Consider the following 20,021-nt stretch of genomic DNA (forward strand, 5'->3'; position numbering starts at 1 on the left):
AGAAGGCAAACAAATGTTGCCCGTTTTTCTCATCGGCCGGGCTCATCCCCAGCCGACCGACCGAGGCTGAGATGTGTTTGTTGTGGAGGAGTGTATGTGCCGGGCGCACTTTCCACAACCACCCCACACACACACACACACACAAACACACACACACACACACGGTTTTCGAACTTTTCATCCCATCTCATCGGTACGTAGGCCGGTCGTGGAGTTAAATTATGCACCGTGCTCTGCGCGCTGGCGGTGGCGGCTGATTTTCCAACCTCTTGCTGCTACGTGAGCCAGGGTTGCTACGGTCCCGGTTTCGAACCAGCGCGAATGCAAATCGTTTCAGGCGAAAGCCCGACCAGTCCGGCGAGACAAACCCGTAGCTTGCCACATTCGTTCCAACGTTCCACCGCGCGGCCACGCAGAACCACCTGTGCACGGTCGGACACGTGGGCGGGAGTCGTCGGGGCAGAAGTTTGCCGAATGTATCCAGCCCGGGACAACCGGTTCACTTTATGATAAATGCTCATCCGTCACGTTGCAATTCTACGGCTGGGGCTCGCTGACGGTCGGCTGCCGCCGTGACACGGTGCGATCGGGCGCTGACGGGGCGGTACCATCGCGGGGCGGCAGCTGTCAGGTACGGTTTTCGTCAAATCAGGACTGTTCACTGACGCTCGCGAAAAATTGACTTATTTATTCGATGATTTATGGCGCCGCCCGTACTACCTGCTGCATGCGCTGCCGCTTTCTTCGCTGTCTGTGCCTGCTACAACAATTGGCTTTTGATTCGTACGGGGGGTTTTTTTTTCTATGGTTCGAGCATTACTGTCGTGTTTCGGTTTATCTTTGAAAAGTTGGCATGGTCGGTATGTAGCACAAAGCATGTGAAAAGGAAGCTGCTATTGTTTCCAATTTTTGTTTCTTTTTTTTTGGCAAATGTACGTTTCACTGGCAAGAGCTCGTTATTTTTGTCCTAACTGTTGTTTTAAGCCATGCCTATCGTTCCATTCGTCATCCAAAAGCGATTGGTTAAGAAATATGTAAAAATGAAGCTTGAAATATCAAGGCTAGAAAAATCACAATGATCAATAAATCGAATAAAATCCAAATGACGTAGCAACAGTCGTTCTTGCTGTTACAGAAGTAAGTATGTGAAGCATACTAAATTAAAAAAAAAAAACAACAAATGTTTACAAATGATTCATCAGTACCATAGAAAGCCATTAGTCCATTGGGGATGTCAGAGCTCCGGAGCCAACTCTAAACATGTCCGAACGACTCCAGAACGACTTCAGACTCTGGACTCTGGACGACTCCATTGCACTTTTGACAGCTCCGAACATTTCAGAACGACTCCTAGCAACTCCCGAGCACTCCATACGACTCTGTACAACTCTGGTCGTTTCTGGGTGACTTCAGGCGATTCCAGACGGCTCCAGAAGAGTCTGGAAGACTCCAAACGACGAAAAGTATAGACGTCTCCGTAGACAACACCAGACGACGCTAGAGGACTCCAAGCGACTACAGATGATCCCGATTGATTATCAACGTGTTTAGACGTCTCTGGACGACTCCAGTGGACTTTTGATCACTGAACATGACTCGGAAGAACTCCGGATGACTCTAGATCACTGCATTCGATTTATTCACACGACTTCAAACGGCTCCGGACAGTTCCGGACGACTACATACACCTACAGGCGAGTCGAAACGACATCAGACGTTTCTGGATGACTCCAGGTGACTTTCGACTACTCCAGACGCATTCAGCTGATTTAAAATGACTCTATATTACTCGATATAACAATTCCAGACGACTCCGGACTACTCTAGCCAAATCTAGACAACTCTAGACAACTCAGGATGACTTCATCCATGCACAATCATGCAATACAGAATTAAGATTAAAAATTAAAACCATCCGTTATTGCTTAAAATTCATTTGGAGTCATTGGGACGCGTTCGGAATGGTGAAGATGTTTGAGTTGGACATTGGAACAACTTTAAGATAAAACTTATATTCCTCCCCTCATCAGACTGCAGACGCAAGTGTGCAACCACATTTTGTATCGTATTGCGTTCACCTCAGCGACAACTTCCAGCAACCCCAATTGCTAGCTGGAACCTATCGAGAACCTAATCCTAAGCGGCACTTGCACCATGCGACACGGGTGGCGAACGTTTAAAGTTTAAAATATAAATGTCACCAGCAGGGCATCAAAGAGTCATCGGATCCTGTTCCCAGCCCGCAAAACCTACAAAAGCACGCCACATTTGTTGACGTTACTCGATTAAGTTTACATCCCCATGATGTTGTGGTGGTCCGGCCCTGCTCGGCTCGAATATCGTTCGCCAACTTGCAGCGGCAGAAGACACACCAACCCCTCCCGCCCCCCCCCCCCCTCCCCCTCCAGAACAGAGGGGGGAGGGTCCCGAGTGGTCGTTCCGGGGTTGTGCAAACATTATCGTGAATGTGTAGCGGTGATGTAAATCGAGCCCAGTGTCCAGCCTGCCGCAGCGACTTCTTCCTCCCCCATCCCGTTTGGCTCTAGCACTCAGCTTGCCAATTATGGCTTGTCCGCATTATACTTACCAAGGGCTCGGGCCACTGGAGCCGGACCTTCTGGACGTAGGAAAACCGCTACCGCCAGAGCGTACTGCGGGTCAAAACTTTCCATTCCATTCCTTCGTAGGAAAGGGCGACACAAAAGCACATAAAGAGCACCGGACGGGTAAGCGGGCAAGTACGAGGGGGAGGAAGAGGGGTAATGATGGCGTACTATTCACCGCTGAGGACGGTTGTTGGCTGTTGTTGGCCTTTGAAATAAAAATCTTCTGTCTACGGTTACGGTTCCCGAACCCCGGAGCCAACACAAAACCGAAACCCATCCAGACACTCTTCCCAAAGTGAGGATCTTTGCAGAGAAGGAAAAGCGAGGAAATAAACTCTCCCTCCTTTATCCCGCTTATCTTCGGTATTAGTTTGTAATTTCAAGCGCTTCACCACGGCGAAACTGAACAACTTGTCATGGGGCTTGGTGCTCGAGCTTCGAGCCCGGCAACGTACGCCCCAGGAAACCTCAGATATTCCCCAAAACCAAAACCTTTCAACACGTCAAAACCAGCGCTTGGTTTTCTCTCGCAGTGTGGAAGCTGCACGGAACGCGCGGCGGAGTTTGTTTTACAAAACGCGAAACCGCCACGATCGTCTTGGGTTTGAAATCTTCGCCCACCATCCCGAACGCGGTGACACGCCGGATGGCGCAGCACCCGGCAATGTCTTGGGCTAACCGACGAACCAACGCAACGGCCAGGCCACAGAGCGCTCGGCTCACCTGTGCGCATGAACCCACGAGCCTGCCCTGAGTGTAGAGCCTAAGTGGAATTCATTAGTGGCCCATTGACTGGCCAGTCCCGGAACGAGAGCCGGCGAGCTCCCGGGGCATATTTACAAAATTGATGGGCTGCTCATGACACCCACCACTGGGATGGAGAGGGCCTGGCAGGACAGCCGAAGCCAATCGGTAAGCCATCGCAACGCACCAAAGAGAGTGTGTGCATCCCGAGAGCCGATACCAAGCGCAAGTGGCTGCTTAATTCTCGAACCAGTGCCTGCTGCCTCCGAGTTTCAGTGAAAAGCATGTTTTTCCAACCGCTCCCCTTACTTCGTCTTCTCCCTCTACGGCCCGTGCAGGTACGCCCGTTGTGTGCGGTTGCCAATCTGCAACCGAGCGTAATGGGAATTGCTCAATTATGAGGTTAAAGAAATTGCCATTCTGCACCACTAGAGATGACGATACTGTTGTGTCGTCGTTGTCGTCGTCGTCGTCGTCGTTGCTCGCTTGGTCGTAAGAGCCAAGCGTGACTACGAGCGTGACTGCTAAAGCTAGCAGGAAGGCGGATAGGGGTAGCGCTCTGCAGCCCAGGCAGGCATTATTGGCAGCGAAAACCGTAGCCACTTCCACAACGGCGAGGCTTCCACTGTACGGGCTTTTGCGAATCTACGTACGCCCGCGGTGGACGGCACTGTCAAGCTGTCAAAACTGGCGATAGGCAAAACCCAAAGCAGCCAATGTATGTGTTTGTGTGTGTGTGTGTGTGTGTGTGTGTGTGTGTGTGTGTGTGTGTGACAGGCAAGGAAGGAAGAAATAGAAAATGGGGATGCTGGTGGTTCGTATCTTCCTTCCAGGTCGGCATCAGCAGTTTCATCACGTTTGAAGATATTTTCAAGACATTATTAGATTTTCCTGTAGGCTTTACTTATCGTTAATAATTCCCTTCGGTAACCGGAAACGCTTTTCGCGCGGCAACAAAAGCCACCCTAGCACGGGGAAGCTGTGGGAGGGTGTGCCGGGACTGCAGCCCCCCCCCGGGGGGGGGGGGGGGGGGGGGCGATGTCTCGCTCTACATTGAACGCGCGTCAGCGAAGCGTGCACACGACCCGGAGCGAAGGCCCGGAGTGCCGCCTCTGAAGCCCCTGATTGAGCCATCCGTCCTGGGTTCGGGTGCGAGAGTTAGAGCAGCTGAAGACGTCGACATGCATACATGCGCCACGGATGGCTTACGTCTTTGATGCTCTCTGTCTTTCTCCCGCCGGCGGACGCACGGCTGACAAAAAGCTAACATCCGCCGGGGCCGACCGAGGACCGAAAATCCAACTGCCGCGAATATCCTCCAAGGTGCCAATCCGGGGGCGGTGCACAATCAGCTTCCGCTACCCTTATGCGCCCTTCCAGCCCAGCTACCGTGGGTGAATACAAATTTCAGCGCAATTTTCCCGAATCCGCCACGGGGACCTTCTTTTTTTTGTTGTTGTTCGGGGAAAGAAAGCTAAAGCGATAGAGAGCAACAAGGCATCCCGTGACGGAAGTCCCGTGTCTCGGCAGCTAAGCGTGTACACATACACACACACACAGCGCGTACGCATGCACGCATATTTGCGGCTGGCAGCACCCGGGCCAAAAACCATACGGTCGAATGAGCCGAATGACGCCTGACGGTTGTCTTACCCGGCCGCACCGGTCAATGCACCGAGCTGTTTGAGGGACTGGGAGGGGGGGGGAAGGATGGGACACACAGACACGGGCGGAAACATAATTTCATCCATCGGTAGAGAGAAAGCGCGAAATGCGGAGGGGGGAGGTTGCGGTTCCGGCAACAGCTTCCGTCAAGTTTGAGTTCGTCGTTTCTGCCAATTTTGAGGTGAAAAGGTTTTGCACTACCGCACCTCAAAACCCCACGCCTCGAAATGTATGCAAGCTCTGTGGCGTATATGTGTGAGTGTGTGTTTGAGGGGTGATTTTTTGCACCGCTTGCACGCTTCCGATTTGCATTTTGCCAGCTATGTTTGCCAGCAGTGTCTGCCAGTTACTGCCGCGTTCCGTGTACGCTGACTCTGCTCGCTTGGAGGAAACGCCGCCCAACCGTTTCGTGGAATGGTTGGGCTGAGGGTAGCCCCAACCCAAGACGTGCCGCCATTGACGCGATCTTTTTATCGGCAAACGGCACACACATACGCTGCAGCCACTAATGCATAGTAGCGTTGCAGTTTCTTATCAGCATCTTAATCCAATTAGGCTGATGGTAGAGGATGCTGGATGCTCCAACATCTCCACAACCGTGTGTGTGTGTGTGTGCGTGTTAGTGTGAATGGGTCGCCGCCTTATCAGACACTCCGAACGCATCGCTCTAATGGCATAGCAGCGGCTTACCCGTGGTGCGTTTAATGCCGTTTGGTACCATAGCGGACTTGAATTCGAGAAACGCGCCCCATATAAACTGAGGTTTTTCTGGAGAAACATTGAACGTGAACCGGAATTTGCCGAATCGGGTCTTTGCATCTTTGCATCCCATTTTGGAGAAACGGCTGGCTGGCTGCGGTGGGAAATTGTAAGAAGCAAACAGTGCACATAGACATTAGCGACTAGGCACTGAGTACTTTTCACTGGTGGAAAGCACGCCAATCCTCGGAGTCTATCAAGTGGATTAGATTTTCGCTCAGAAGGTTCTGAATGAAGCGCGAGGTCTGGCGATAGCTTGTTTGGGTTTTAACAAAACAGATGCAGCATCTTATCAATGTTCTAATGAATTAAAGTTATTCTAGTTTGTGCTTCTACCCACAGTAAGGACATTCAATGTCATGGTACAAGCTTGAAGCCCGAATTCGCTGCTACACATATTGATTTTATCTTCTCTTAATTAGGGCCTGATAACTGTTGATAGAAAGAAAGCTATTGGAGAGACTTACTGTCATCACGCATCTTCTGAAGTAGATATCAGAATCATCACTCAGTGAGTGGATTCGAAGAATCAGAGTGACTAGAGAGACCCGACTAATTTACTCACTCTTTTCAAATTCTTTGATATATTTACATTAGGACATTCTAATTCAATTCTCTCAGGGTTGACCCGCTCAAAGTCAACGCAAAGTATGAGTGAGTTGATTGGCAAACGACACATATAGCCTATTAGTCCAGAGTTACTTACCACTCACTCAGAAAACCACATCTCTGGCACACACATCTCCGTACGAGATCTCAATACGGTAAGAGCCCTCAAATAGATAAGATCAAAGACGTAATTGTGAAGCTCACCTCCGTCTAAAAAATCCTGGATCCATATGCACTCCAGCAGACAGTCTACCCCTTATTTCTCAGATGTCACTAGACGCTTGGTGAATTGGAGACAGTAAATCCAAAGTGTCCAAAATCACCTAATGTCTCTTCACGGCAGATGTCCTAGGAAATGTTTGGAGTACCATGTTGAACCTGTTCTTAGTTAACCATGACGTAGTTGCACTTTTGGTATGGTCCTAGCTGGAGATGTTTTCTTTCGAAAATGCGCCTAACTGACAACTCCAAAAACTCCTAATATATTTGATATGACCAAACCGGCATGGTCCTCTACAGACATTTGTGTTCCTCAACTATACAACGAACTAAATATCCTAACAATTGCAATGACTCTACATCTCCAGACTCTGTGGTTCTGTAATCCTTCAGATATAGACATTGTGATACAAACAGAATATCTGCCTCTTTCGTACAGAAGTCATCAAATTCCTTCCGTGGGTGGCAGGTCGTGTGGCGCTCATTACAATAATATAATGATCCTGGTAATGCCTAGCGAGATAGTATTTCAAAACGTCGTTCGGCAGTTCAGTCCTTTACGAAAGGCTCTTTCGGTGCGAAATTCCCACCCAAACTTCAATCGGGCAATGGAACGGGCTGCTCCATTAAACTTTTATCGGAAGTACAATCGTGAAGTATAATTGTGAACCAGAGGTTGCCACTATCGCATCATTTATAATCTGGTGCACAATATACGTTTCCGTAAAGAGGTGAACTTACGATGCACAACAATTAAGTTACTTTACAGTCGGTTGGAGATCATTCTGAAAAATATACCCCAGCACAGACGCTTTAAATGCCTTTTCACTAAGATGCAGATGCGTTGGAATTACATATTTGCTCCATACCGTAACCTCTCAAGACTCGCGAAGGGGTCTATACGGATCGATCTATTGTTTAAGTTGATTTCAACAACCCAAACAAGACTATTTTTGAAACGACATCTGTAGCAGGTATTCAATAACTTGAGTAATTATGTTTATCAACTTTTAGGTATTTAATCCACGGTACATTTAATTCACGGTACATTTGGATGTGGATATGGTACTAATTACTCTTCATATTAAACCATCTCTAACGTGAATCTATTCCTACTCCATGTTGTGTGAGTTTTATCGAAGCATATCAATCTCTCAAGCGACTTTAAAATTCGATAAGAACATGTAATACAAACCAAAGTCAGACGACGCAAAGAAACTCTCACTCATTCCTGAAGTGTCATCATTCGCGTTCTACCTTGTAGCGGGTGAAATGTTGCAAGAAGCCCCCTTCCCTTTCAAACCCTCCTTTTCCACAAATCCGATTGTGGTTTGGGTGAGAGTGGGTCTTCACGGTATTGCCAACGTGTCAATAATTCGCTTCCGATCGGCTAAGTTCCCTCGCTGCCGGCTAGATTGTTTCGCCATAATTCCTGGCGGATTTGTAAGACACTACACACTACACCCACACACACGCACGTGCAGACCCACCAGTGCAGTCATATGGAAGCGCATTTTGACAGCTCGAGGCGTGTAACAGGCACCCAGGTCGATTTGCGTTTCTGTTTTGCCTCAATTTTTTTTTTCCACGAAGCTTGCCCAGCTCGCCCATGGGAAACATCAATTTGTGTGCAACCGGGAGCGACTGCATCGCCCGTAATAGAGGACGAGCGGTAGAGGGGAAGTGAAGAGCACACAATTGTCTCTAGCGGATTGTGCAGCATGAAGCACTGTTCCCAATTTTTATTTTAAGGTTTTTTTTTTATTCGTACCGTTTACGTTTTTTCTCCCCCGATTGATGTCAGAATTTTCATTCTGCCTCGGTAGCTGTTCTATCAGCCAGAAAACGGTTAGCGTGGTTCATTCGGAGGAAGCGGATCGGGATCATGTGCTTGTATATGTGTGTGTGTGTGTGTGTGTGTGTGTGTGGATTTTGGAACACGCCAGGATACGAAACAATTCCCTCCGCCTCGTACAACAACAACCAAATAAAAAAGCCAATCTACCAGAATCAGGATCAGGGCCCCGAAAAACCGTTTCGGTGATGTTCGTTTCATTCTATCTCTCTTTACTTTCTCTCTCTCTCTCTCTCTCTCTCTCTCTCTCTCTCTCTCTCTCTCTTTCTCACTCATACACACTCTCTCTCGCTTTCTAGCCTTCTTTGTGTGCCGCTGTCTTGCATTTCCTGTTCATTATGGCGGCATTCGGGCTGGCGAAGCGGAAAAACTAGCGAGCGGAAAATAAAAATTTGTTTCAGAAAAATAAATCTCCCCCGCAACGGGTGGTAGTACGGGAAGGTTTCCTTCCTGTTTTAACCTTCCGGGCTCCTCCCCACAAACACACACACATACATACCATGGCACTATTGGCAGCAGTACCGCGGCACTGCTATTCCCCGCCGTAGGCTAGTTTTTAATTTTTATTCCACTTTATTTCGTTCTCCACTTTGGCAATCGGTTAGTGCGCGAAGGTAGTGTTTTGCAGTTGAATGAACAGCTCACTTTATCCGGAATCCCGAGCGCGATGGTTCTTACTCTTTCTAGCGTTCCGGTTTTTGGCTGTTTTTTTTGCTCTTGTCATTTGCCTTTCCTGTTGCTTCGGTTTCGGTTCACGGTTGTGCTCATCCTTTATTATCTGCCATTCGCGTTCCATCGCTGCAGCGTTACGGGGGCCGCAGCCAGTGTGCCCCGCACTAATTGTTAGTGGTTGTGTAGTGTAGGCTAGGCTACAGGCCTGCACTTTTTAGTTTCATTGCGCTCCACCACTTGGCCAAAATTTAACTCGCACTGGGAATGGGAATACTACCAGTGAAGCACTTAACGTGACTGTAGTTGTTTTTTAGTTTGTTTTGTTTTTGGCATGCCTTCTACTAGTGCCGTTTTGAGCGTGGAGATTGTTTTAGCTAAGCGTCGACCAGGTGGGAAGGCTTTAATTTTCAACCACGCATTAGAAACGGAATGACCGTGCAAAGGGCTTAGCAGTCTTATCCATGTTAAGATCAGCAAACTCCTAACGTCTGTAACACATCCCAGTCCGATACGATACAGTCGTTGCCACTAAAGCTAACCTTTAAGTCATCAATTGCTGCCACTAAGGCGTTTTGTTTCTGAAACTGCTTCAAGCGCCAACTCTAATCGCATAATCATGAAATTTGATAAACTCTGGCAAAACCGGAATCACTAGGTCTACCCGCTGTTGGAGTCACCCGGAGCCGTGCGGAGTCGTCCAGAGTCGTCCGAAGTTGTCTGGAGTCAATCAGAGTCGTCCGGAGTCGTCTGGAGTCGGAGTCATCTAGAGTCAGGAGGAGACGGGTAGAGTCGCCTAGAGGCATTCGAAGTGGTTTGAGGCAACCGGAGAGTCAGCAGCAGTAGAAGTCGTAAATGAAATGACAGCGGAACCCGGACAACTCTGGACTAGTGTTGGGTAAATTTGATTCAGATTCATGAATCTGAATGAATCTTTTAAATGATTCAATTCATATGAATCCCAGTTGCAGTGATTCAAGAATCTCAATGATTTATGAATCTCCAAACATTCTTGAATCACCAAAGATTGATGAATCCCAAAAAACTCATGAATTTCGATGGTTTCATGAATTTCAAAAGATTTATATCTCTAGGGATATAATCTGGGATATCTAGGGATTCATGATTCTCAAGCTGCTCATTATTCTTCTTTTTTGAAGCAACAACCTACATGGCCATGCCAGCCTATACAGGCTTTCGGGACTTCTTGGCAAGTCCACGCAGCAGGATAGTTTGTTTTGCTACGGGGAGACGGTCCATGTACGGCTTAAACCCACGACGGGATTAAGATGTTGTTTAAGATGCTGGGGATGTTGTTCGGTGAGATCGCGCAAATTTATTTTGAAAATCATACATCTCAAAAGATTCACAAATCGCTGGAGATATATGAATTTTAATGGATTTATTAATCATTTAGATTCATTAGTATTTAAAGATTCATATATCTTTCGAGATTCATAAATCCTTGGAGATTCACTAATCTTTGAAGAGTCGATTCGAGATTTGAATCACTCATCACTGAAGATTCATTTGAATAATGAGTTTTGGAGATAAAAACCAATTTGCTACTGATTACTTGTCATTTCATTACATATAGTTCTTTTGTTAGTTCATTTCATTTCTAATCCTAAGAGTTCATTCTCCAGTTCCAATCCGTAATTGATCTAGTTCAGTTGAAATATTTCACCATTTGAAACAATTCACGAATGTCATGCAATTTGAATTAATCCAAATTTCTAACTAAATAATATTCAAATTTCTAACTAATTCAGTAAATTCAATTTCCAACAGAATGTATTTCTACTAACAGGCATAAATTTCAACGTTCTAACTTAAACCGTCAAAAGAGCTCTAGCTACAAATTACAATCTTCTTGGCTTAGTACACGTACAAATGCTTTTTTTGTGTATCTGAATTTGCTCAAAAAATAAATACCAAGTAACAGTAATTTGTTCCGTCGAGAGGCAGAACAATTTGCAATACTGACTGTAAGAGGTGCCAGGAACTCCGGGAGGTATTGAATCGAGCGCTAGATTGAGCTGAGGAGGAGCAGTAAGTGCATTGTAATTAATGCACATCAGATACACCTGCGATGAATATGAACGGCCGTTTTGGCTGAGTTTTTCCGCTCCTCACCGTTCCCTCCGGCAACGAAACGACTCCACGGAACTGAACTGTGACTGTGCATAATAATTCTCACCGCTCTTCCCTGTGCTTGGCATGTCTCGCTGGACTGATGCCGGTGGAAATGGATGCGCAGGACGCGATTGGCAATTTGTCATTCCGATTATCGGCACCAAGATTGGAGGCGGAGGGCGGAGTTAAGGCCCACGGCGAGTGTTAATCGAGCTGCTAATCCTTGGGTAGTAACTAGACCCAGCAAGTGCACGGTGACAACAACAAAAAAAAAGGCAATAATGCCTGTGTAATAGTGGCACTCTTCCAAGAAGTAGATCCTGCTGGACTTGCACGGCAACCGATGATAGTCCCCTCCTCTTAGTGGTTAAGTGTTGGTTCAGTTTGGCTGCCTCAAATCTCCGTTTTCAAAACCCCAAAACAAACAAACAGCAAAAGCGGTCCTCAAAGTCAATGCTGTCAATCCTGGCAACGTGGTTCGTGGCATCGGGCACACATCGGGACGGGTTGGCTTTGTTTCCAGTGCCCAAGGTGTGTAATGCTGTTATCTGCCTCTGTCAAACTGCTGATGCCCTCTTCTCACTCCCCTCCACGAAAACGCTTTCGGGGACGGCCACTTATCGCAGATCTTCGACTTCGGGCCCAACAAGCATTTAATCCGTTTCCGGGGGTGGCACATTCGGTTGATGCCGCACAGCACACTTACAGGCAAGTCGCCGAAATACGGTACAGTTTTGCCTGCTCTGATCGCTTATCCAAAGGGGGACGTGGGCGCAACCCTCCGGAAGGTACTCCTTTTCGAGGTTTTGTGTGGCTTTGCCGAAGAATAAACCGTAAGAGTTCCCACAAAAAAAAAAGCATAACAGCCCGTCGTTCTCTGACTCTGCGTGTGTAAGGCGGATTTGCACGGTACGTGAAGGGGCAGCGACTGCCAGCAGCGGAGGGCGGTAGGTACAATTGTTGTTTAGTCGTAGTTGACCTCGTTTTACGAGACACCCACGGCACGGTACCGGTTGCGGAGTTTCGTAGCTGCATGCGCAACGGATTGTCCTAGTTCGCAAGTTTCGCATGCAAGGAAAGATCCCAAAACGGCCATGGTTTGAGGAGCCGTCGCCGCCGCCGCCACCACCACCGCCATCTCCTCCGCACGTTGGTAGACTCCCGAGCCTTCCCCATGGCAGGCTACAGTTTTCCGACGAATTTTCGGAAATATTTCACCAATGGCAGTGGAGGCGTAAGCACGCGGGCTACCGATCTAATCAGCTTGCGGCCCCGAGCATTGGCCGTGGTCGTGTGGAAAGTGTGGCAGCAGTTTTGGGCACTCCCGTAGTCGACTTTCGCTCGGTAGACTGGAGGATGTGCGTGGTTTGATGTGCAGTGTGTGCAAATTGTTTTTACCCACAGCTCAGCAACGGGACGGACGGACAGAGCGAGACAAGGCGCTTGGGGCAGCAGTGTGTGCATCCGAGGTCGCAGTTTCATACACTGCGCTGCACGGTGTGACTGTTGTCGCTCCAGCCGCGAAGTAGGGAATGCTGTGCTGGGAGGGCGCCAGCGACTACGATGCTTCGCCCGGTGGGCCAGCACTATCCTCGCAAGCGCTGCACGCCAACACGTTCATGCACTCGAGCCGGAAGTCCAGCGTACCATTGGTAAGTGTCAGTGTGTGTGTGTGTGTGTGTCTGTGTGTGAACTTTTGTGTCGTGCGAGTGGCGCTGATGCTATCGCCCGTGAAGATGGCCAGTTTCGGGGGTGCCATATCGTACACCTGGCGTGTCTTTACCCTATCTCCGGCGCGCGGAAAATCAACATTAACAAACCGGCAAGACCGGACACTCTGCCGTGGCGAAGGTGTTACTGTTGGGCTTACGGAAGGTGTGAATTTTGCCAGCTCTTGCCAGGGGCTTTTAAAAACCGGGCTCAGTGGATTGCGAAAAAGGGGGCATCGGAGTGCTTCCAGGAATAGGAGCTCCGGTCCTAGCGTGAGACTTTGCACCGGACCAGGATTGGTCGGGCCGTTTTTATCTAGCTGGAAGATCAGTTTTGGTACGATTTGGAACGAAGTAACAGCAATGGTACTGTTGCCCGTGTGCGCTTGCATTAGCAATGGTTTTGTGTAACATCCTGTGAAGTAACATGGCGCACTACTCCTACTAAGTTATTAATATCATCATCCCGATTGAGATCCGACCATGAAATGAGATCGCCAATTTCCAGTCAAAGTCTCTCCTAGTATTTCACGTATTTCCTATTGCTTTCCCGAAGGACGTGAAACGGTCCTGAAATAACTTCTCAATCAACCTGACACTGGGAACGACAGCACTCCTTGGCAGCGAACAAATCTAGCTGTATACAGGGTTTCTCTCCTTATGTTTGAAATACATAAGGAGTTTGATAGTTTTGCCAACATTTGTCAGGCTCACTGGAAGCTTCTGTACTTCGATGTTTAACGGACAGATATTGAGCCAACTGTTTTTTTTTCTTCATAAATTTGTTCTTTAACTCAGACACTTTCTATGAGCTTCGAAATGCATAAAATCATTATGAACTGAAACAAATAAACATATTTTCAGTAGTTTGTTGTTTATTATCATCACACTCACAATTTGAATACCCCAATTGTGTTGCTTCACACTACCATGTTTGCAAGTAGAGTAGGAAACCCTGCCTCATTCTTGATACTGCTGCTTCCTTGATATGCCAAAGTTTGTGTTTCATCAAGAGTTACTGCATCGTCTCTAACTTGCATTGTTTTTAAACTCACAACTACAGCTGTAGAAAGAATTCCATTGTAAAGGGAGAAAAACAAGCCCCAAAGTAGATTCGATTCGTTGCTCGTACTGTATCAGAGCAGCAACATACCCGCGGCTCCATCAGACCAGCTGGCGCGAAGCGCGCTAATACGCAACTACAATCAAATCCTGCTGCGTTACAAAAATGTTACGAAATAGCAACGGTCGCCTAAAGTACCTTCGAAAACAAAAGGTTCCGCTTCCGTGCCAAAACTAACAGCGTTTCTCGATCAACAATGCATACACACACACACACACACACAGAAAAGCTGCAACCAACCAAACAGTCGCAACCCATATTTGCGAAAGGATGTTACGAACAACATCCCGGGAAGCGCAGGGTAAACTACAACGTTACCGTGTTTCCCCGTCCCATCCCCGCATCCCCTTACCCTTCCGCCATGCTGTATGGTATCTGTTGCGAAACTTACAAAGCCCCCCCCCCACCCCCTGTCCGGAATTCTCGCACCCGTCACAAATCGCCCGTAACCCGCTCCCTTTGTTTAAAGGGGCGCCCGGAACAAAACGGCGCTTGCGGAAACGGAAAAGCCTACCACACCTACCCCCACCACCACCGCGTTCCAGCTCGCTGCCAACACCTTACCAGTGCGCCCCCTCAGGTGGGTTAGGATAAGAAGCATTGGCTCCGCCCTCCGCCCCGCCAGGCACGATAATTTCCCTGACAGTATGGATTATACAAACTGCCGCCCTCCCGGAAAAGCCCGGCAAAGGGAAGCGCGAAAGCCGAACCGCGACCGTGGCAATCGATTCGGGAGTATTGTTGATTTGCCACCCCGAGTGTGTGTGTGTGTGTGTGTGTTTTGTTTAGGTCATCCCCCTCCCTGCCTGCCTGTGCCAATTCCAGGCGTAGCACGTTCCCTCAGGGCGGCGGGCCCTAGTAAAGCGCAAAGTGCTGCTACGATACAATCATCAACCGTGCATAGAAATGTCTGCTCCTGGTAATATCCACAGCTCATAACTGGGGTACCAACTCCTTCCCCTTCCTACCTATTCCAGCATAACCCATAAATCAGCCTATCGGAGGTTTCGCTCGTTCGGATGGAGCTGGAGCAGGGGCCTAAGCCTCAATTCCCGCGCACAGCGCAACTCAATCCATCGGAATGGTGGATCGATTACCACGAAACTCCCTTTCGCACTCTCTCTCTCTCTCTCTCTCTCTCTCTTTTGCACACACACACTACCTCATTCACTCACTCCACCTTTTTTTGTGCCAGTCCAAAGGCAAGGTGAACCAACATTTTGCACATACACACAGGACACACAAAAAAAAGCCCGCACTCCAGGGAGTCACAAACAAGGCGAGGCATAACGAGCCGCACCACGAGCAGTGTGCAATAAATAGGCGGAAGAGTGTTTTGACTTTTCACGGGGGCTGGTGGCAGACAGGGTGGAGGTGGAGGGGGGGGGGGGGGCGAATGGTACCGCATTCTGCCGATAGAAATGGGTCCGCCCGGACCCGGAAGCAGCTCATTCGGCGATTGCCCGTTGGCGAATGCAGGAGGCCAACGAGTGTCTATATGTGTGTGTGTGTGTATGTGTGGTAATGTGGATATTGTGCAGGGGTCCAGCTTCACAGTGAGAGTGCGTGCCGGGTCGGAGCAGTGTAAAGTAGCGCTGGTGTCCAGATCGCGTGCTCCCAAAGGCTCCCAAAAGCAACCGATTCCAAGACGTTTGTGTGTTCTGCGGAACCCTCCAAGCAGCTGTATCACTATGAGGCTGCTGTAGTTGCGTGCTAGCTGTGTACGTCTGAGTCCGGTGCGTCCAGTCGACGAGTGATCGGCGTACGATTCGATGTGTTCATCTGCCATCAACCATGGCCTACGAAGTGCAAGTAATTATGGCGCGCGCAATCTTCTTCCCGTACCCTCAAAGTAACCTCAATCAATGCCCGGTTTTCGCGCAGAAGTTATGCCCAGCAGGGGCTGCCCAGCTCGCTTCCTCCGCTCAAATGCCATTTGCCATTGCCCCATCCAGCATTGGAATGTGTCTTGTTGTGTTGGGCTGTGGGCCCGTGTGCCCAACCCAGTTCCAAAAATGCAAAAACCCGCGTCGGTGAACGGTGCTCCGACATTCCGTACCTTGGGTGTGGTACTTCCATAGAGCGCAAGGGAGGTTGAGGAGGCGGCGCTCGACCGACAACGATCAAACCGACTGCCATGGTAACACGTCAAGCGGCCATCAACGTGGCAGCGCCTGACACGGCGCCATGACAGTAGCTGCTCCAATTATGGAACAAAAACGGGGTCAGCCCCAAGCCAACGCTCCTTGCTAAAACACTGGCCACTAGACGGGGGTAGGGAGCTTTACACGGCAGGCTGCCACTCACTACCAAGGCGCAAGGTGGGTGAGTGGCGCAGGAAGGAAGCGCTTATTGATTATCAAGCCTTGACGGCTTGGAGGCGAAAAGCGTCACGATGTTAGTTTTTTTTTTCGCTCTCCATTTATAGGCTGGCTAAATCCGTACCTCCGATCCGCAACATTCTTGGATTAGGTAAACGGTGCCTCCTGCTACTATTTTGTCAATGCTCAATGCCAACTGGTGAAGGGTCCTCTGCCCGTCCCGTCCCAATGCGAATGCGGGAATACAGCGGGATATCAGTGGCAATAAATTGTAATTACATTTGCAGGTCCGCTTAGAATAAAAACGTTGGCCTAACAACGGACAAACTTTGTCTGGTTTTCGGCGACTTACTGACGAACTGGGATACTGCGAAGAAACACGCGCTAAATGGGTTATGGGGAGCTCTGGGAGCTCTGGGAACTGACTTTCTGAGGTGCCTGGTGCTCCCTATTTCGGGCAGCCCATCTGCTGTCAGTCTTTGGCTGACTTCCCGGCGTGATGTTGACATTAAAGTGTGAACTCTCGTACATCTTCAAGATTCCACCGTGATATCTACACCTCCGGAGTATCAATATCCCCTTGCCATTGCTAACCCTTGTTCTGTTTTGTATCTTCCGTTCACTGCCGAAGCCCTGGAGCTCGACGACGCACGCAACGCATAACATGGAGCAGATCTCTGGGCCACCGGCCAAAACCGGCACGTTCTACCAGACGCCCCGGTCGCACCCGTGGCGCCCGACGATGGGGTACGAGGCGGTGGAGGTGACGCCGCTGCACGAGCAGCCCATCACCAACCAGCTGGTGGCGTCCTCCTACTCCCCGTCCGGCATGTGCTCGGATCCGGTCACCTTCCCGAACCTGGTGACCGGGTTCGAGCGGAACCCGCAGCACGCGGCCCGGGCCGCCCTCTACACGCGCTACACCCCGAACGAGTGGACGACCTCGAACGTCTGCACGTACGCGGACGCGGACAAGAACCGCAACTACTCGGAGAAGGTGCGCTCCGAGGCGGTGCGGTTGATGCGCGAAACGGACGAGAAGACGTCGCAGGGGCAGCGGGATGCGGCCCGCCGGCTCGGCGAGCGCATCACCGACATCACGTTCTGGCGCAACGAGCTGACGACCGAGCTGGAGAAGCTGATCGCCGAGTCGGCCCAGCTGACCGACACGAAGCGCAATGTGCAGAAGGCGCTGCAGGACCTGGAGCCGCCGCTCCACATCGCCCAGGAGTGCCTGTACCATCGGGAGTCGCGCAAGGGCATCGAGCTGGTGCACGACCACGTGGAGAAGAGCCTGCTGGTGGAGGTGGACAACCTGCGGGCGAGCCAGGAGAAGCTGTCGCAGCTGCTGGCGAAGATTACCAAGCAGCTGGCGGACTGCCGGGCCGCCCAGCACTCGCTCGAGGATGACATCAGCCACAAGGAGTCGGCCCTCGGGATCGATTCCATCTGTCACCAGGTAAGCGTTTTGGGGGGGGGGGGGGGGGTTTGTTTGGGACGAGCGCGACTATTTTTTGGTGTGACTATATTGTGATGCTCTACCTCCGATTCCTCCTCCACACAGCTCAACAACTATAGCCGGGGCATTAACTACTACGGCGGGATCGAGAAGTACGATCCGACGGTTAGCACGCCCGGCACGTGGTCCGGTTCGAGCAGTACGCGCATTAACAAGTAGGTTGGATCACACAATTCCCCACTCCAGCAGGCATATTTAGCTACCTACTCTTGCAGCTCGCACTCGGAACGATCGAAATCCTGCCAGCTGCGCAGTGACGCCGAGTCACTCATCAACGCTGTCGCCACCTCCGTCTGGGACTGCTGGAGCAACACGAACAACGCGTTCAACAACCGCGCCTCCGAGATGCTGGAAGCAAAGAGCAAGATGCAGCTACATCTGCACAAGGTAAAGCAGGGGTCGTCCCGAGGTCTTCCCAGTTCTCGTTAGCCTAACGTTCTGCCTTCATTTCCCCGTCCTTTTGTTGCTAACAGACCCAGCAGGAGATCTTCGACGTGGAGAAGCACATCGAGCTGCTGCGGAAGGCGATCAACGACAAATCAAACCCGATGAAGGTGGCCCAAACCCGGCTGGAGGCCCGCGCCCACCGCCCCGGTATCGAGATGTGCCGGTAGGTTACACCCCTGCATCTTGGAACTCGGTCTCGATCCTTGTCACTCACTGTCTCACCTACCTCTGCCTACTTTCTTCCACAGCGACAACGCTCACCTGCGCCTGGTGGAGGAGGTGTGCACGATTCAGGACTCGGTGGCGACGCTGCACCGCAAGCTGCAGGAGGCCGAGGCGCAGCACCAGCAGCTGCTGCGCACCAAGTCGCAGCTCGAGAGCAACCTGAAGCAGAAGGTGGACGCACTGTTTATCGATCGCGAAAAGTGCATGGGGCTGCGGCGCTCCTTTCCCGTGAACAACACGATCAAATATTGAAACAGCAATATGGTACCCTGACCTAAGCGCCACTGAGCGGGGAATTTCCAGCAAAAATATATTTGTCATGCGGGGCGCGGTAGAGCTTCGGTCGATCGGTCGTTTACGAGTGTCCCATCCCCGTCGTGGCTAACTCGTCATTTGTCTCACTGCTTCTACTTATACATATATAAATACAACGTAGTCGAACCAAACAACCCAAACACAGCAAGTAACAGCAAACGTATCTTATCACACGAGTAGCGCTCTGGATAGCGATAGATGTACTGCCGCAGGTGTTGCGCTATATAACGCGCTCGAAGCAAGCAATAAAGGTCCCACACGTCGTTGAAGTTGTTAGATTTGCCAGACAAAATGTGGAGGAACTCTGGCAGGCTTACTTGTCTGGGCGATTGGTAATATCACAGGCAGATCCGGAGGTATGCATTAGGTAAGCTATTGCCTCAGAATGTCTAGGCGGGACTGTACTTCTGTGCTAATTAGCGTTTTTGCAACGATCTGGGATAACTTCATGAAGGTGTGTCCTTAACTTTCTGCTATTCAGATATATCACAGACGTCTTTACAGGCAACTCCCCTATGTACGAATAGGATGTCAGTATCTAGTTTAGACTTCCTGAAGATGAAGGCATCATCGATCTCCATAGTTTCATTACATTCATTATTCTGCAAGTAAACAGTTCCTGTTACCAAAACTCTATTGCCATTGAAACTGGCTAAGAAAACAAGGACCTTGAAATACGAAAAAATCTGCTCTAAATTCTAAGCAAATTCTATGAAGAACTGGTCAGGAATAAAGCTTCTGTATCCTAACCTATTTGATATGTGACTTCTTAATACGCTGTCAATCTCTACAGTCAAGCATGTGTCCTTTCCAGTATGTAATTAGATATTCCACAAAGTCTATTCATTGCCAAAGATGAGAGACAATCCGATCATACGACCTTATACAGAAACAGGTATCGTCGAATATAATACAGCACCTACCATAACTTCATGGATAGTCGTTTTGCAATTCATTTCAAATACGGAAGCGATAGATTAAAGCAGCGAAAGTATGATTTGTGCTTAATGCTATGTTACGTCTTTGCACATTTTTCCACATCCAAAAATAATAATCATAATATATTGAGGAAGAATTACACAGAGATACTTTTTTTCACG

At 49.4% G+C, this 20,021-nt stretch overlaps 1 protein-coding gene across 2 annotated transcripts; it reads left to right on the plus strand.

Annotated features, from left to right (window-relative positions):
- The first annotated feature begins 12,472 nt into the window (after positions 1 to 12,472).
- LOC1272048 (tektin-3) lies at positions 12,473 to 19,213 on the plus strand. Of its 2 annotated transcripts, XM_310915.5 has the most exons (7): positions 12,473 to 12,606; positions 12,667 to 12,914; positions 17,047 to 17,874; positions 17,980 to 18,089; positions 18,150 to 18,321; positions 18,408 to 18,544; positions 18,630 to 19,213. In XM_310915.5, exons 2-7 carry the CDS (start codon positions 12,795 to 12,797, stop codon positions 18,856 to 18,858), a joined length of 1,596 nt encoding a protein of 531 aa, XP_310915.4. In that variant the 5' UTR covers positions 12,473 to 12,606; positions 12,667 to 12,794; the 3' UTR covers positions 18,859 to 19,213. The 2 variants fall into 2 exon arrangements, with proteins under 2 accessions (XP_310915.4, XP_061507586.1); XM_061651602.1 differs by lacking the exons at positions 12,473 to 12,606; positions 12,667 to 12,914 and adding an exon at positions 15,500 to 15,906.
- Positions 19,214 to 20,021: the final 808 nt, after the last annotated feature.

Source organism: Anopheles gambiae, chromosome X, assembly GCF_943734735.2.
Source record: "Anopheles gambiae chromosome X, idAnoGambNW_F1_1, whole genome shotgun sequence".
Taxonomy (NCBI): Eukaryota; Metazoa; Arthropoda; class Insecta; order Diptera; family Culicidae; genus Anopheles; species Anopheles gambiae.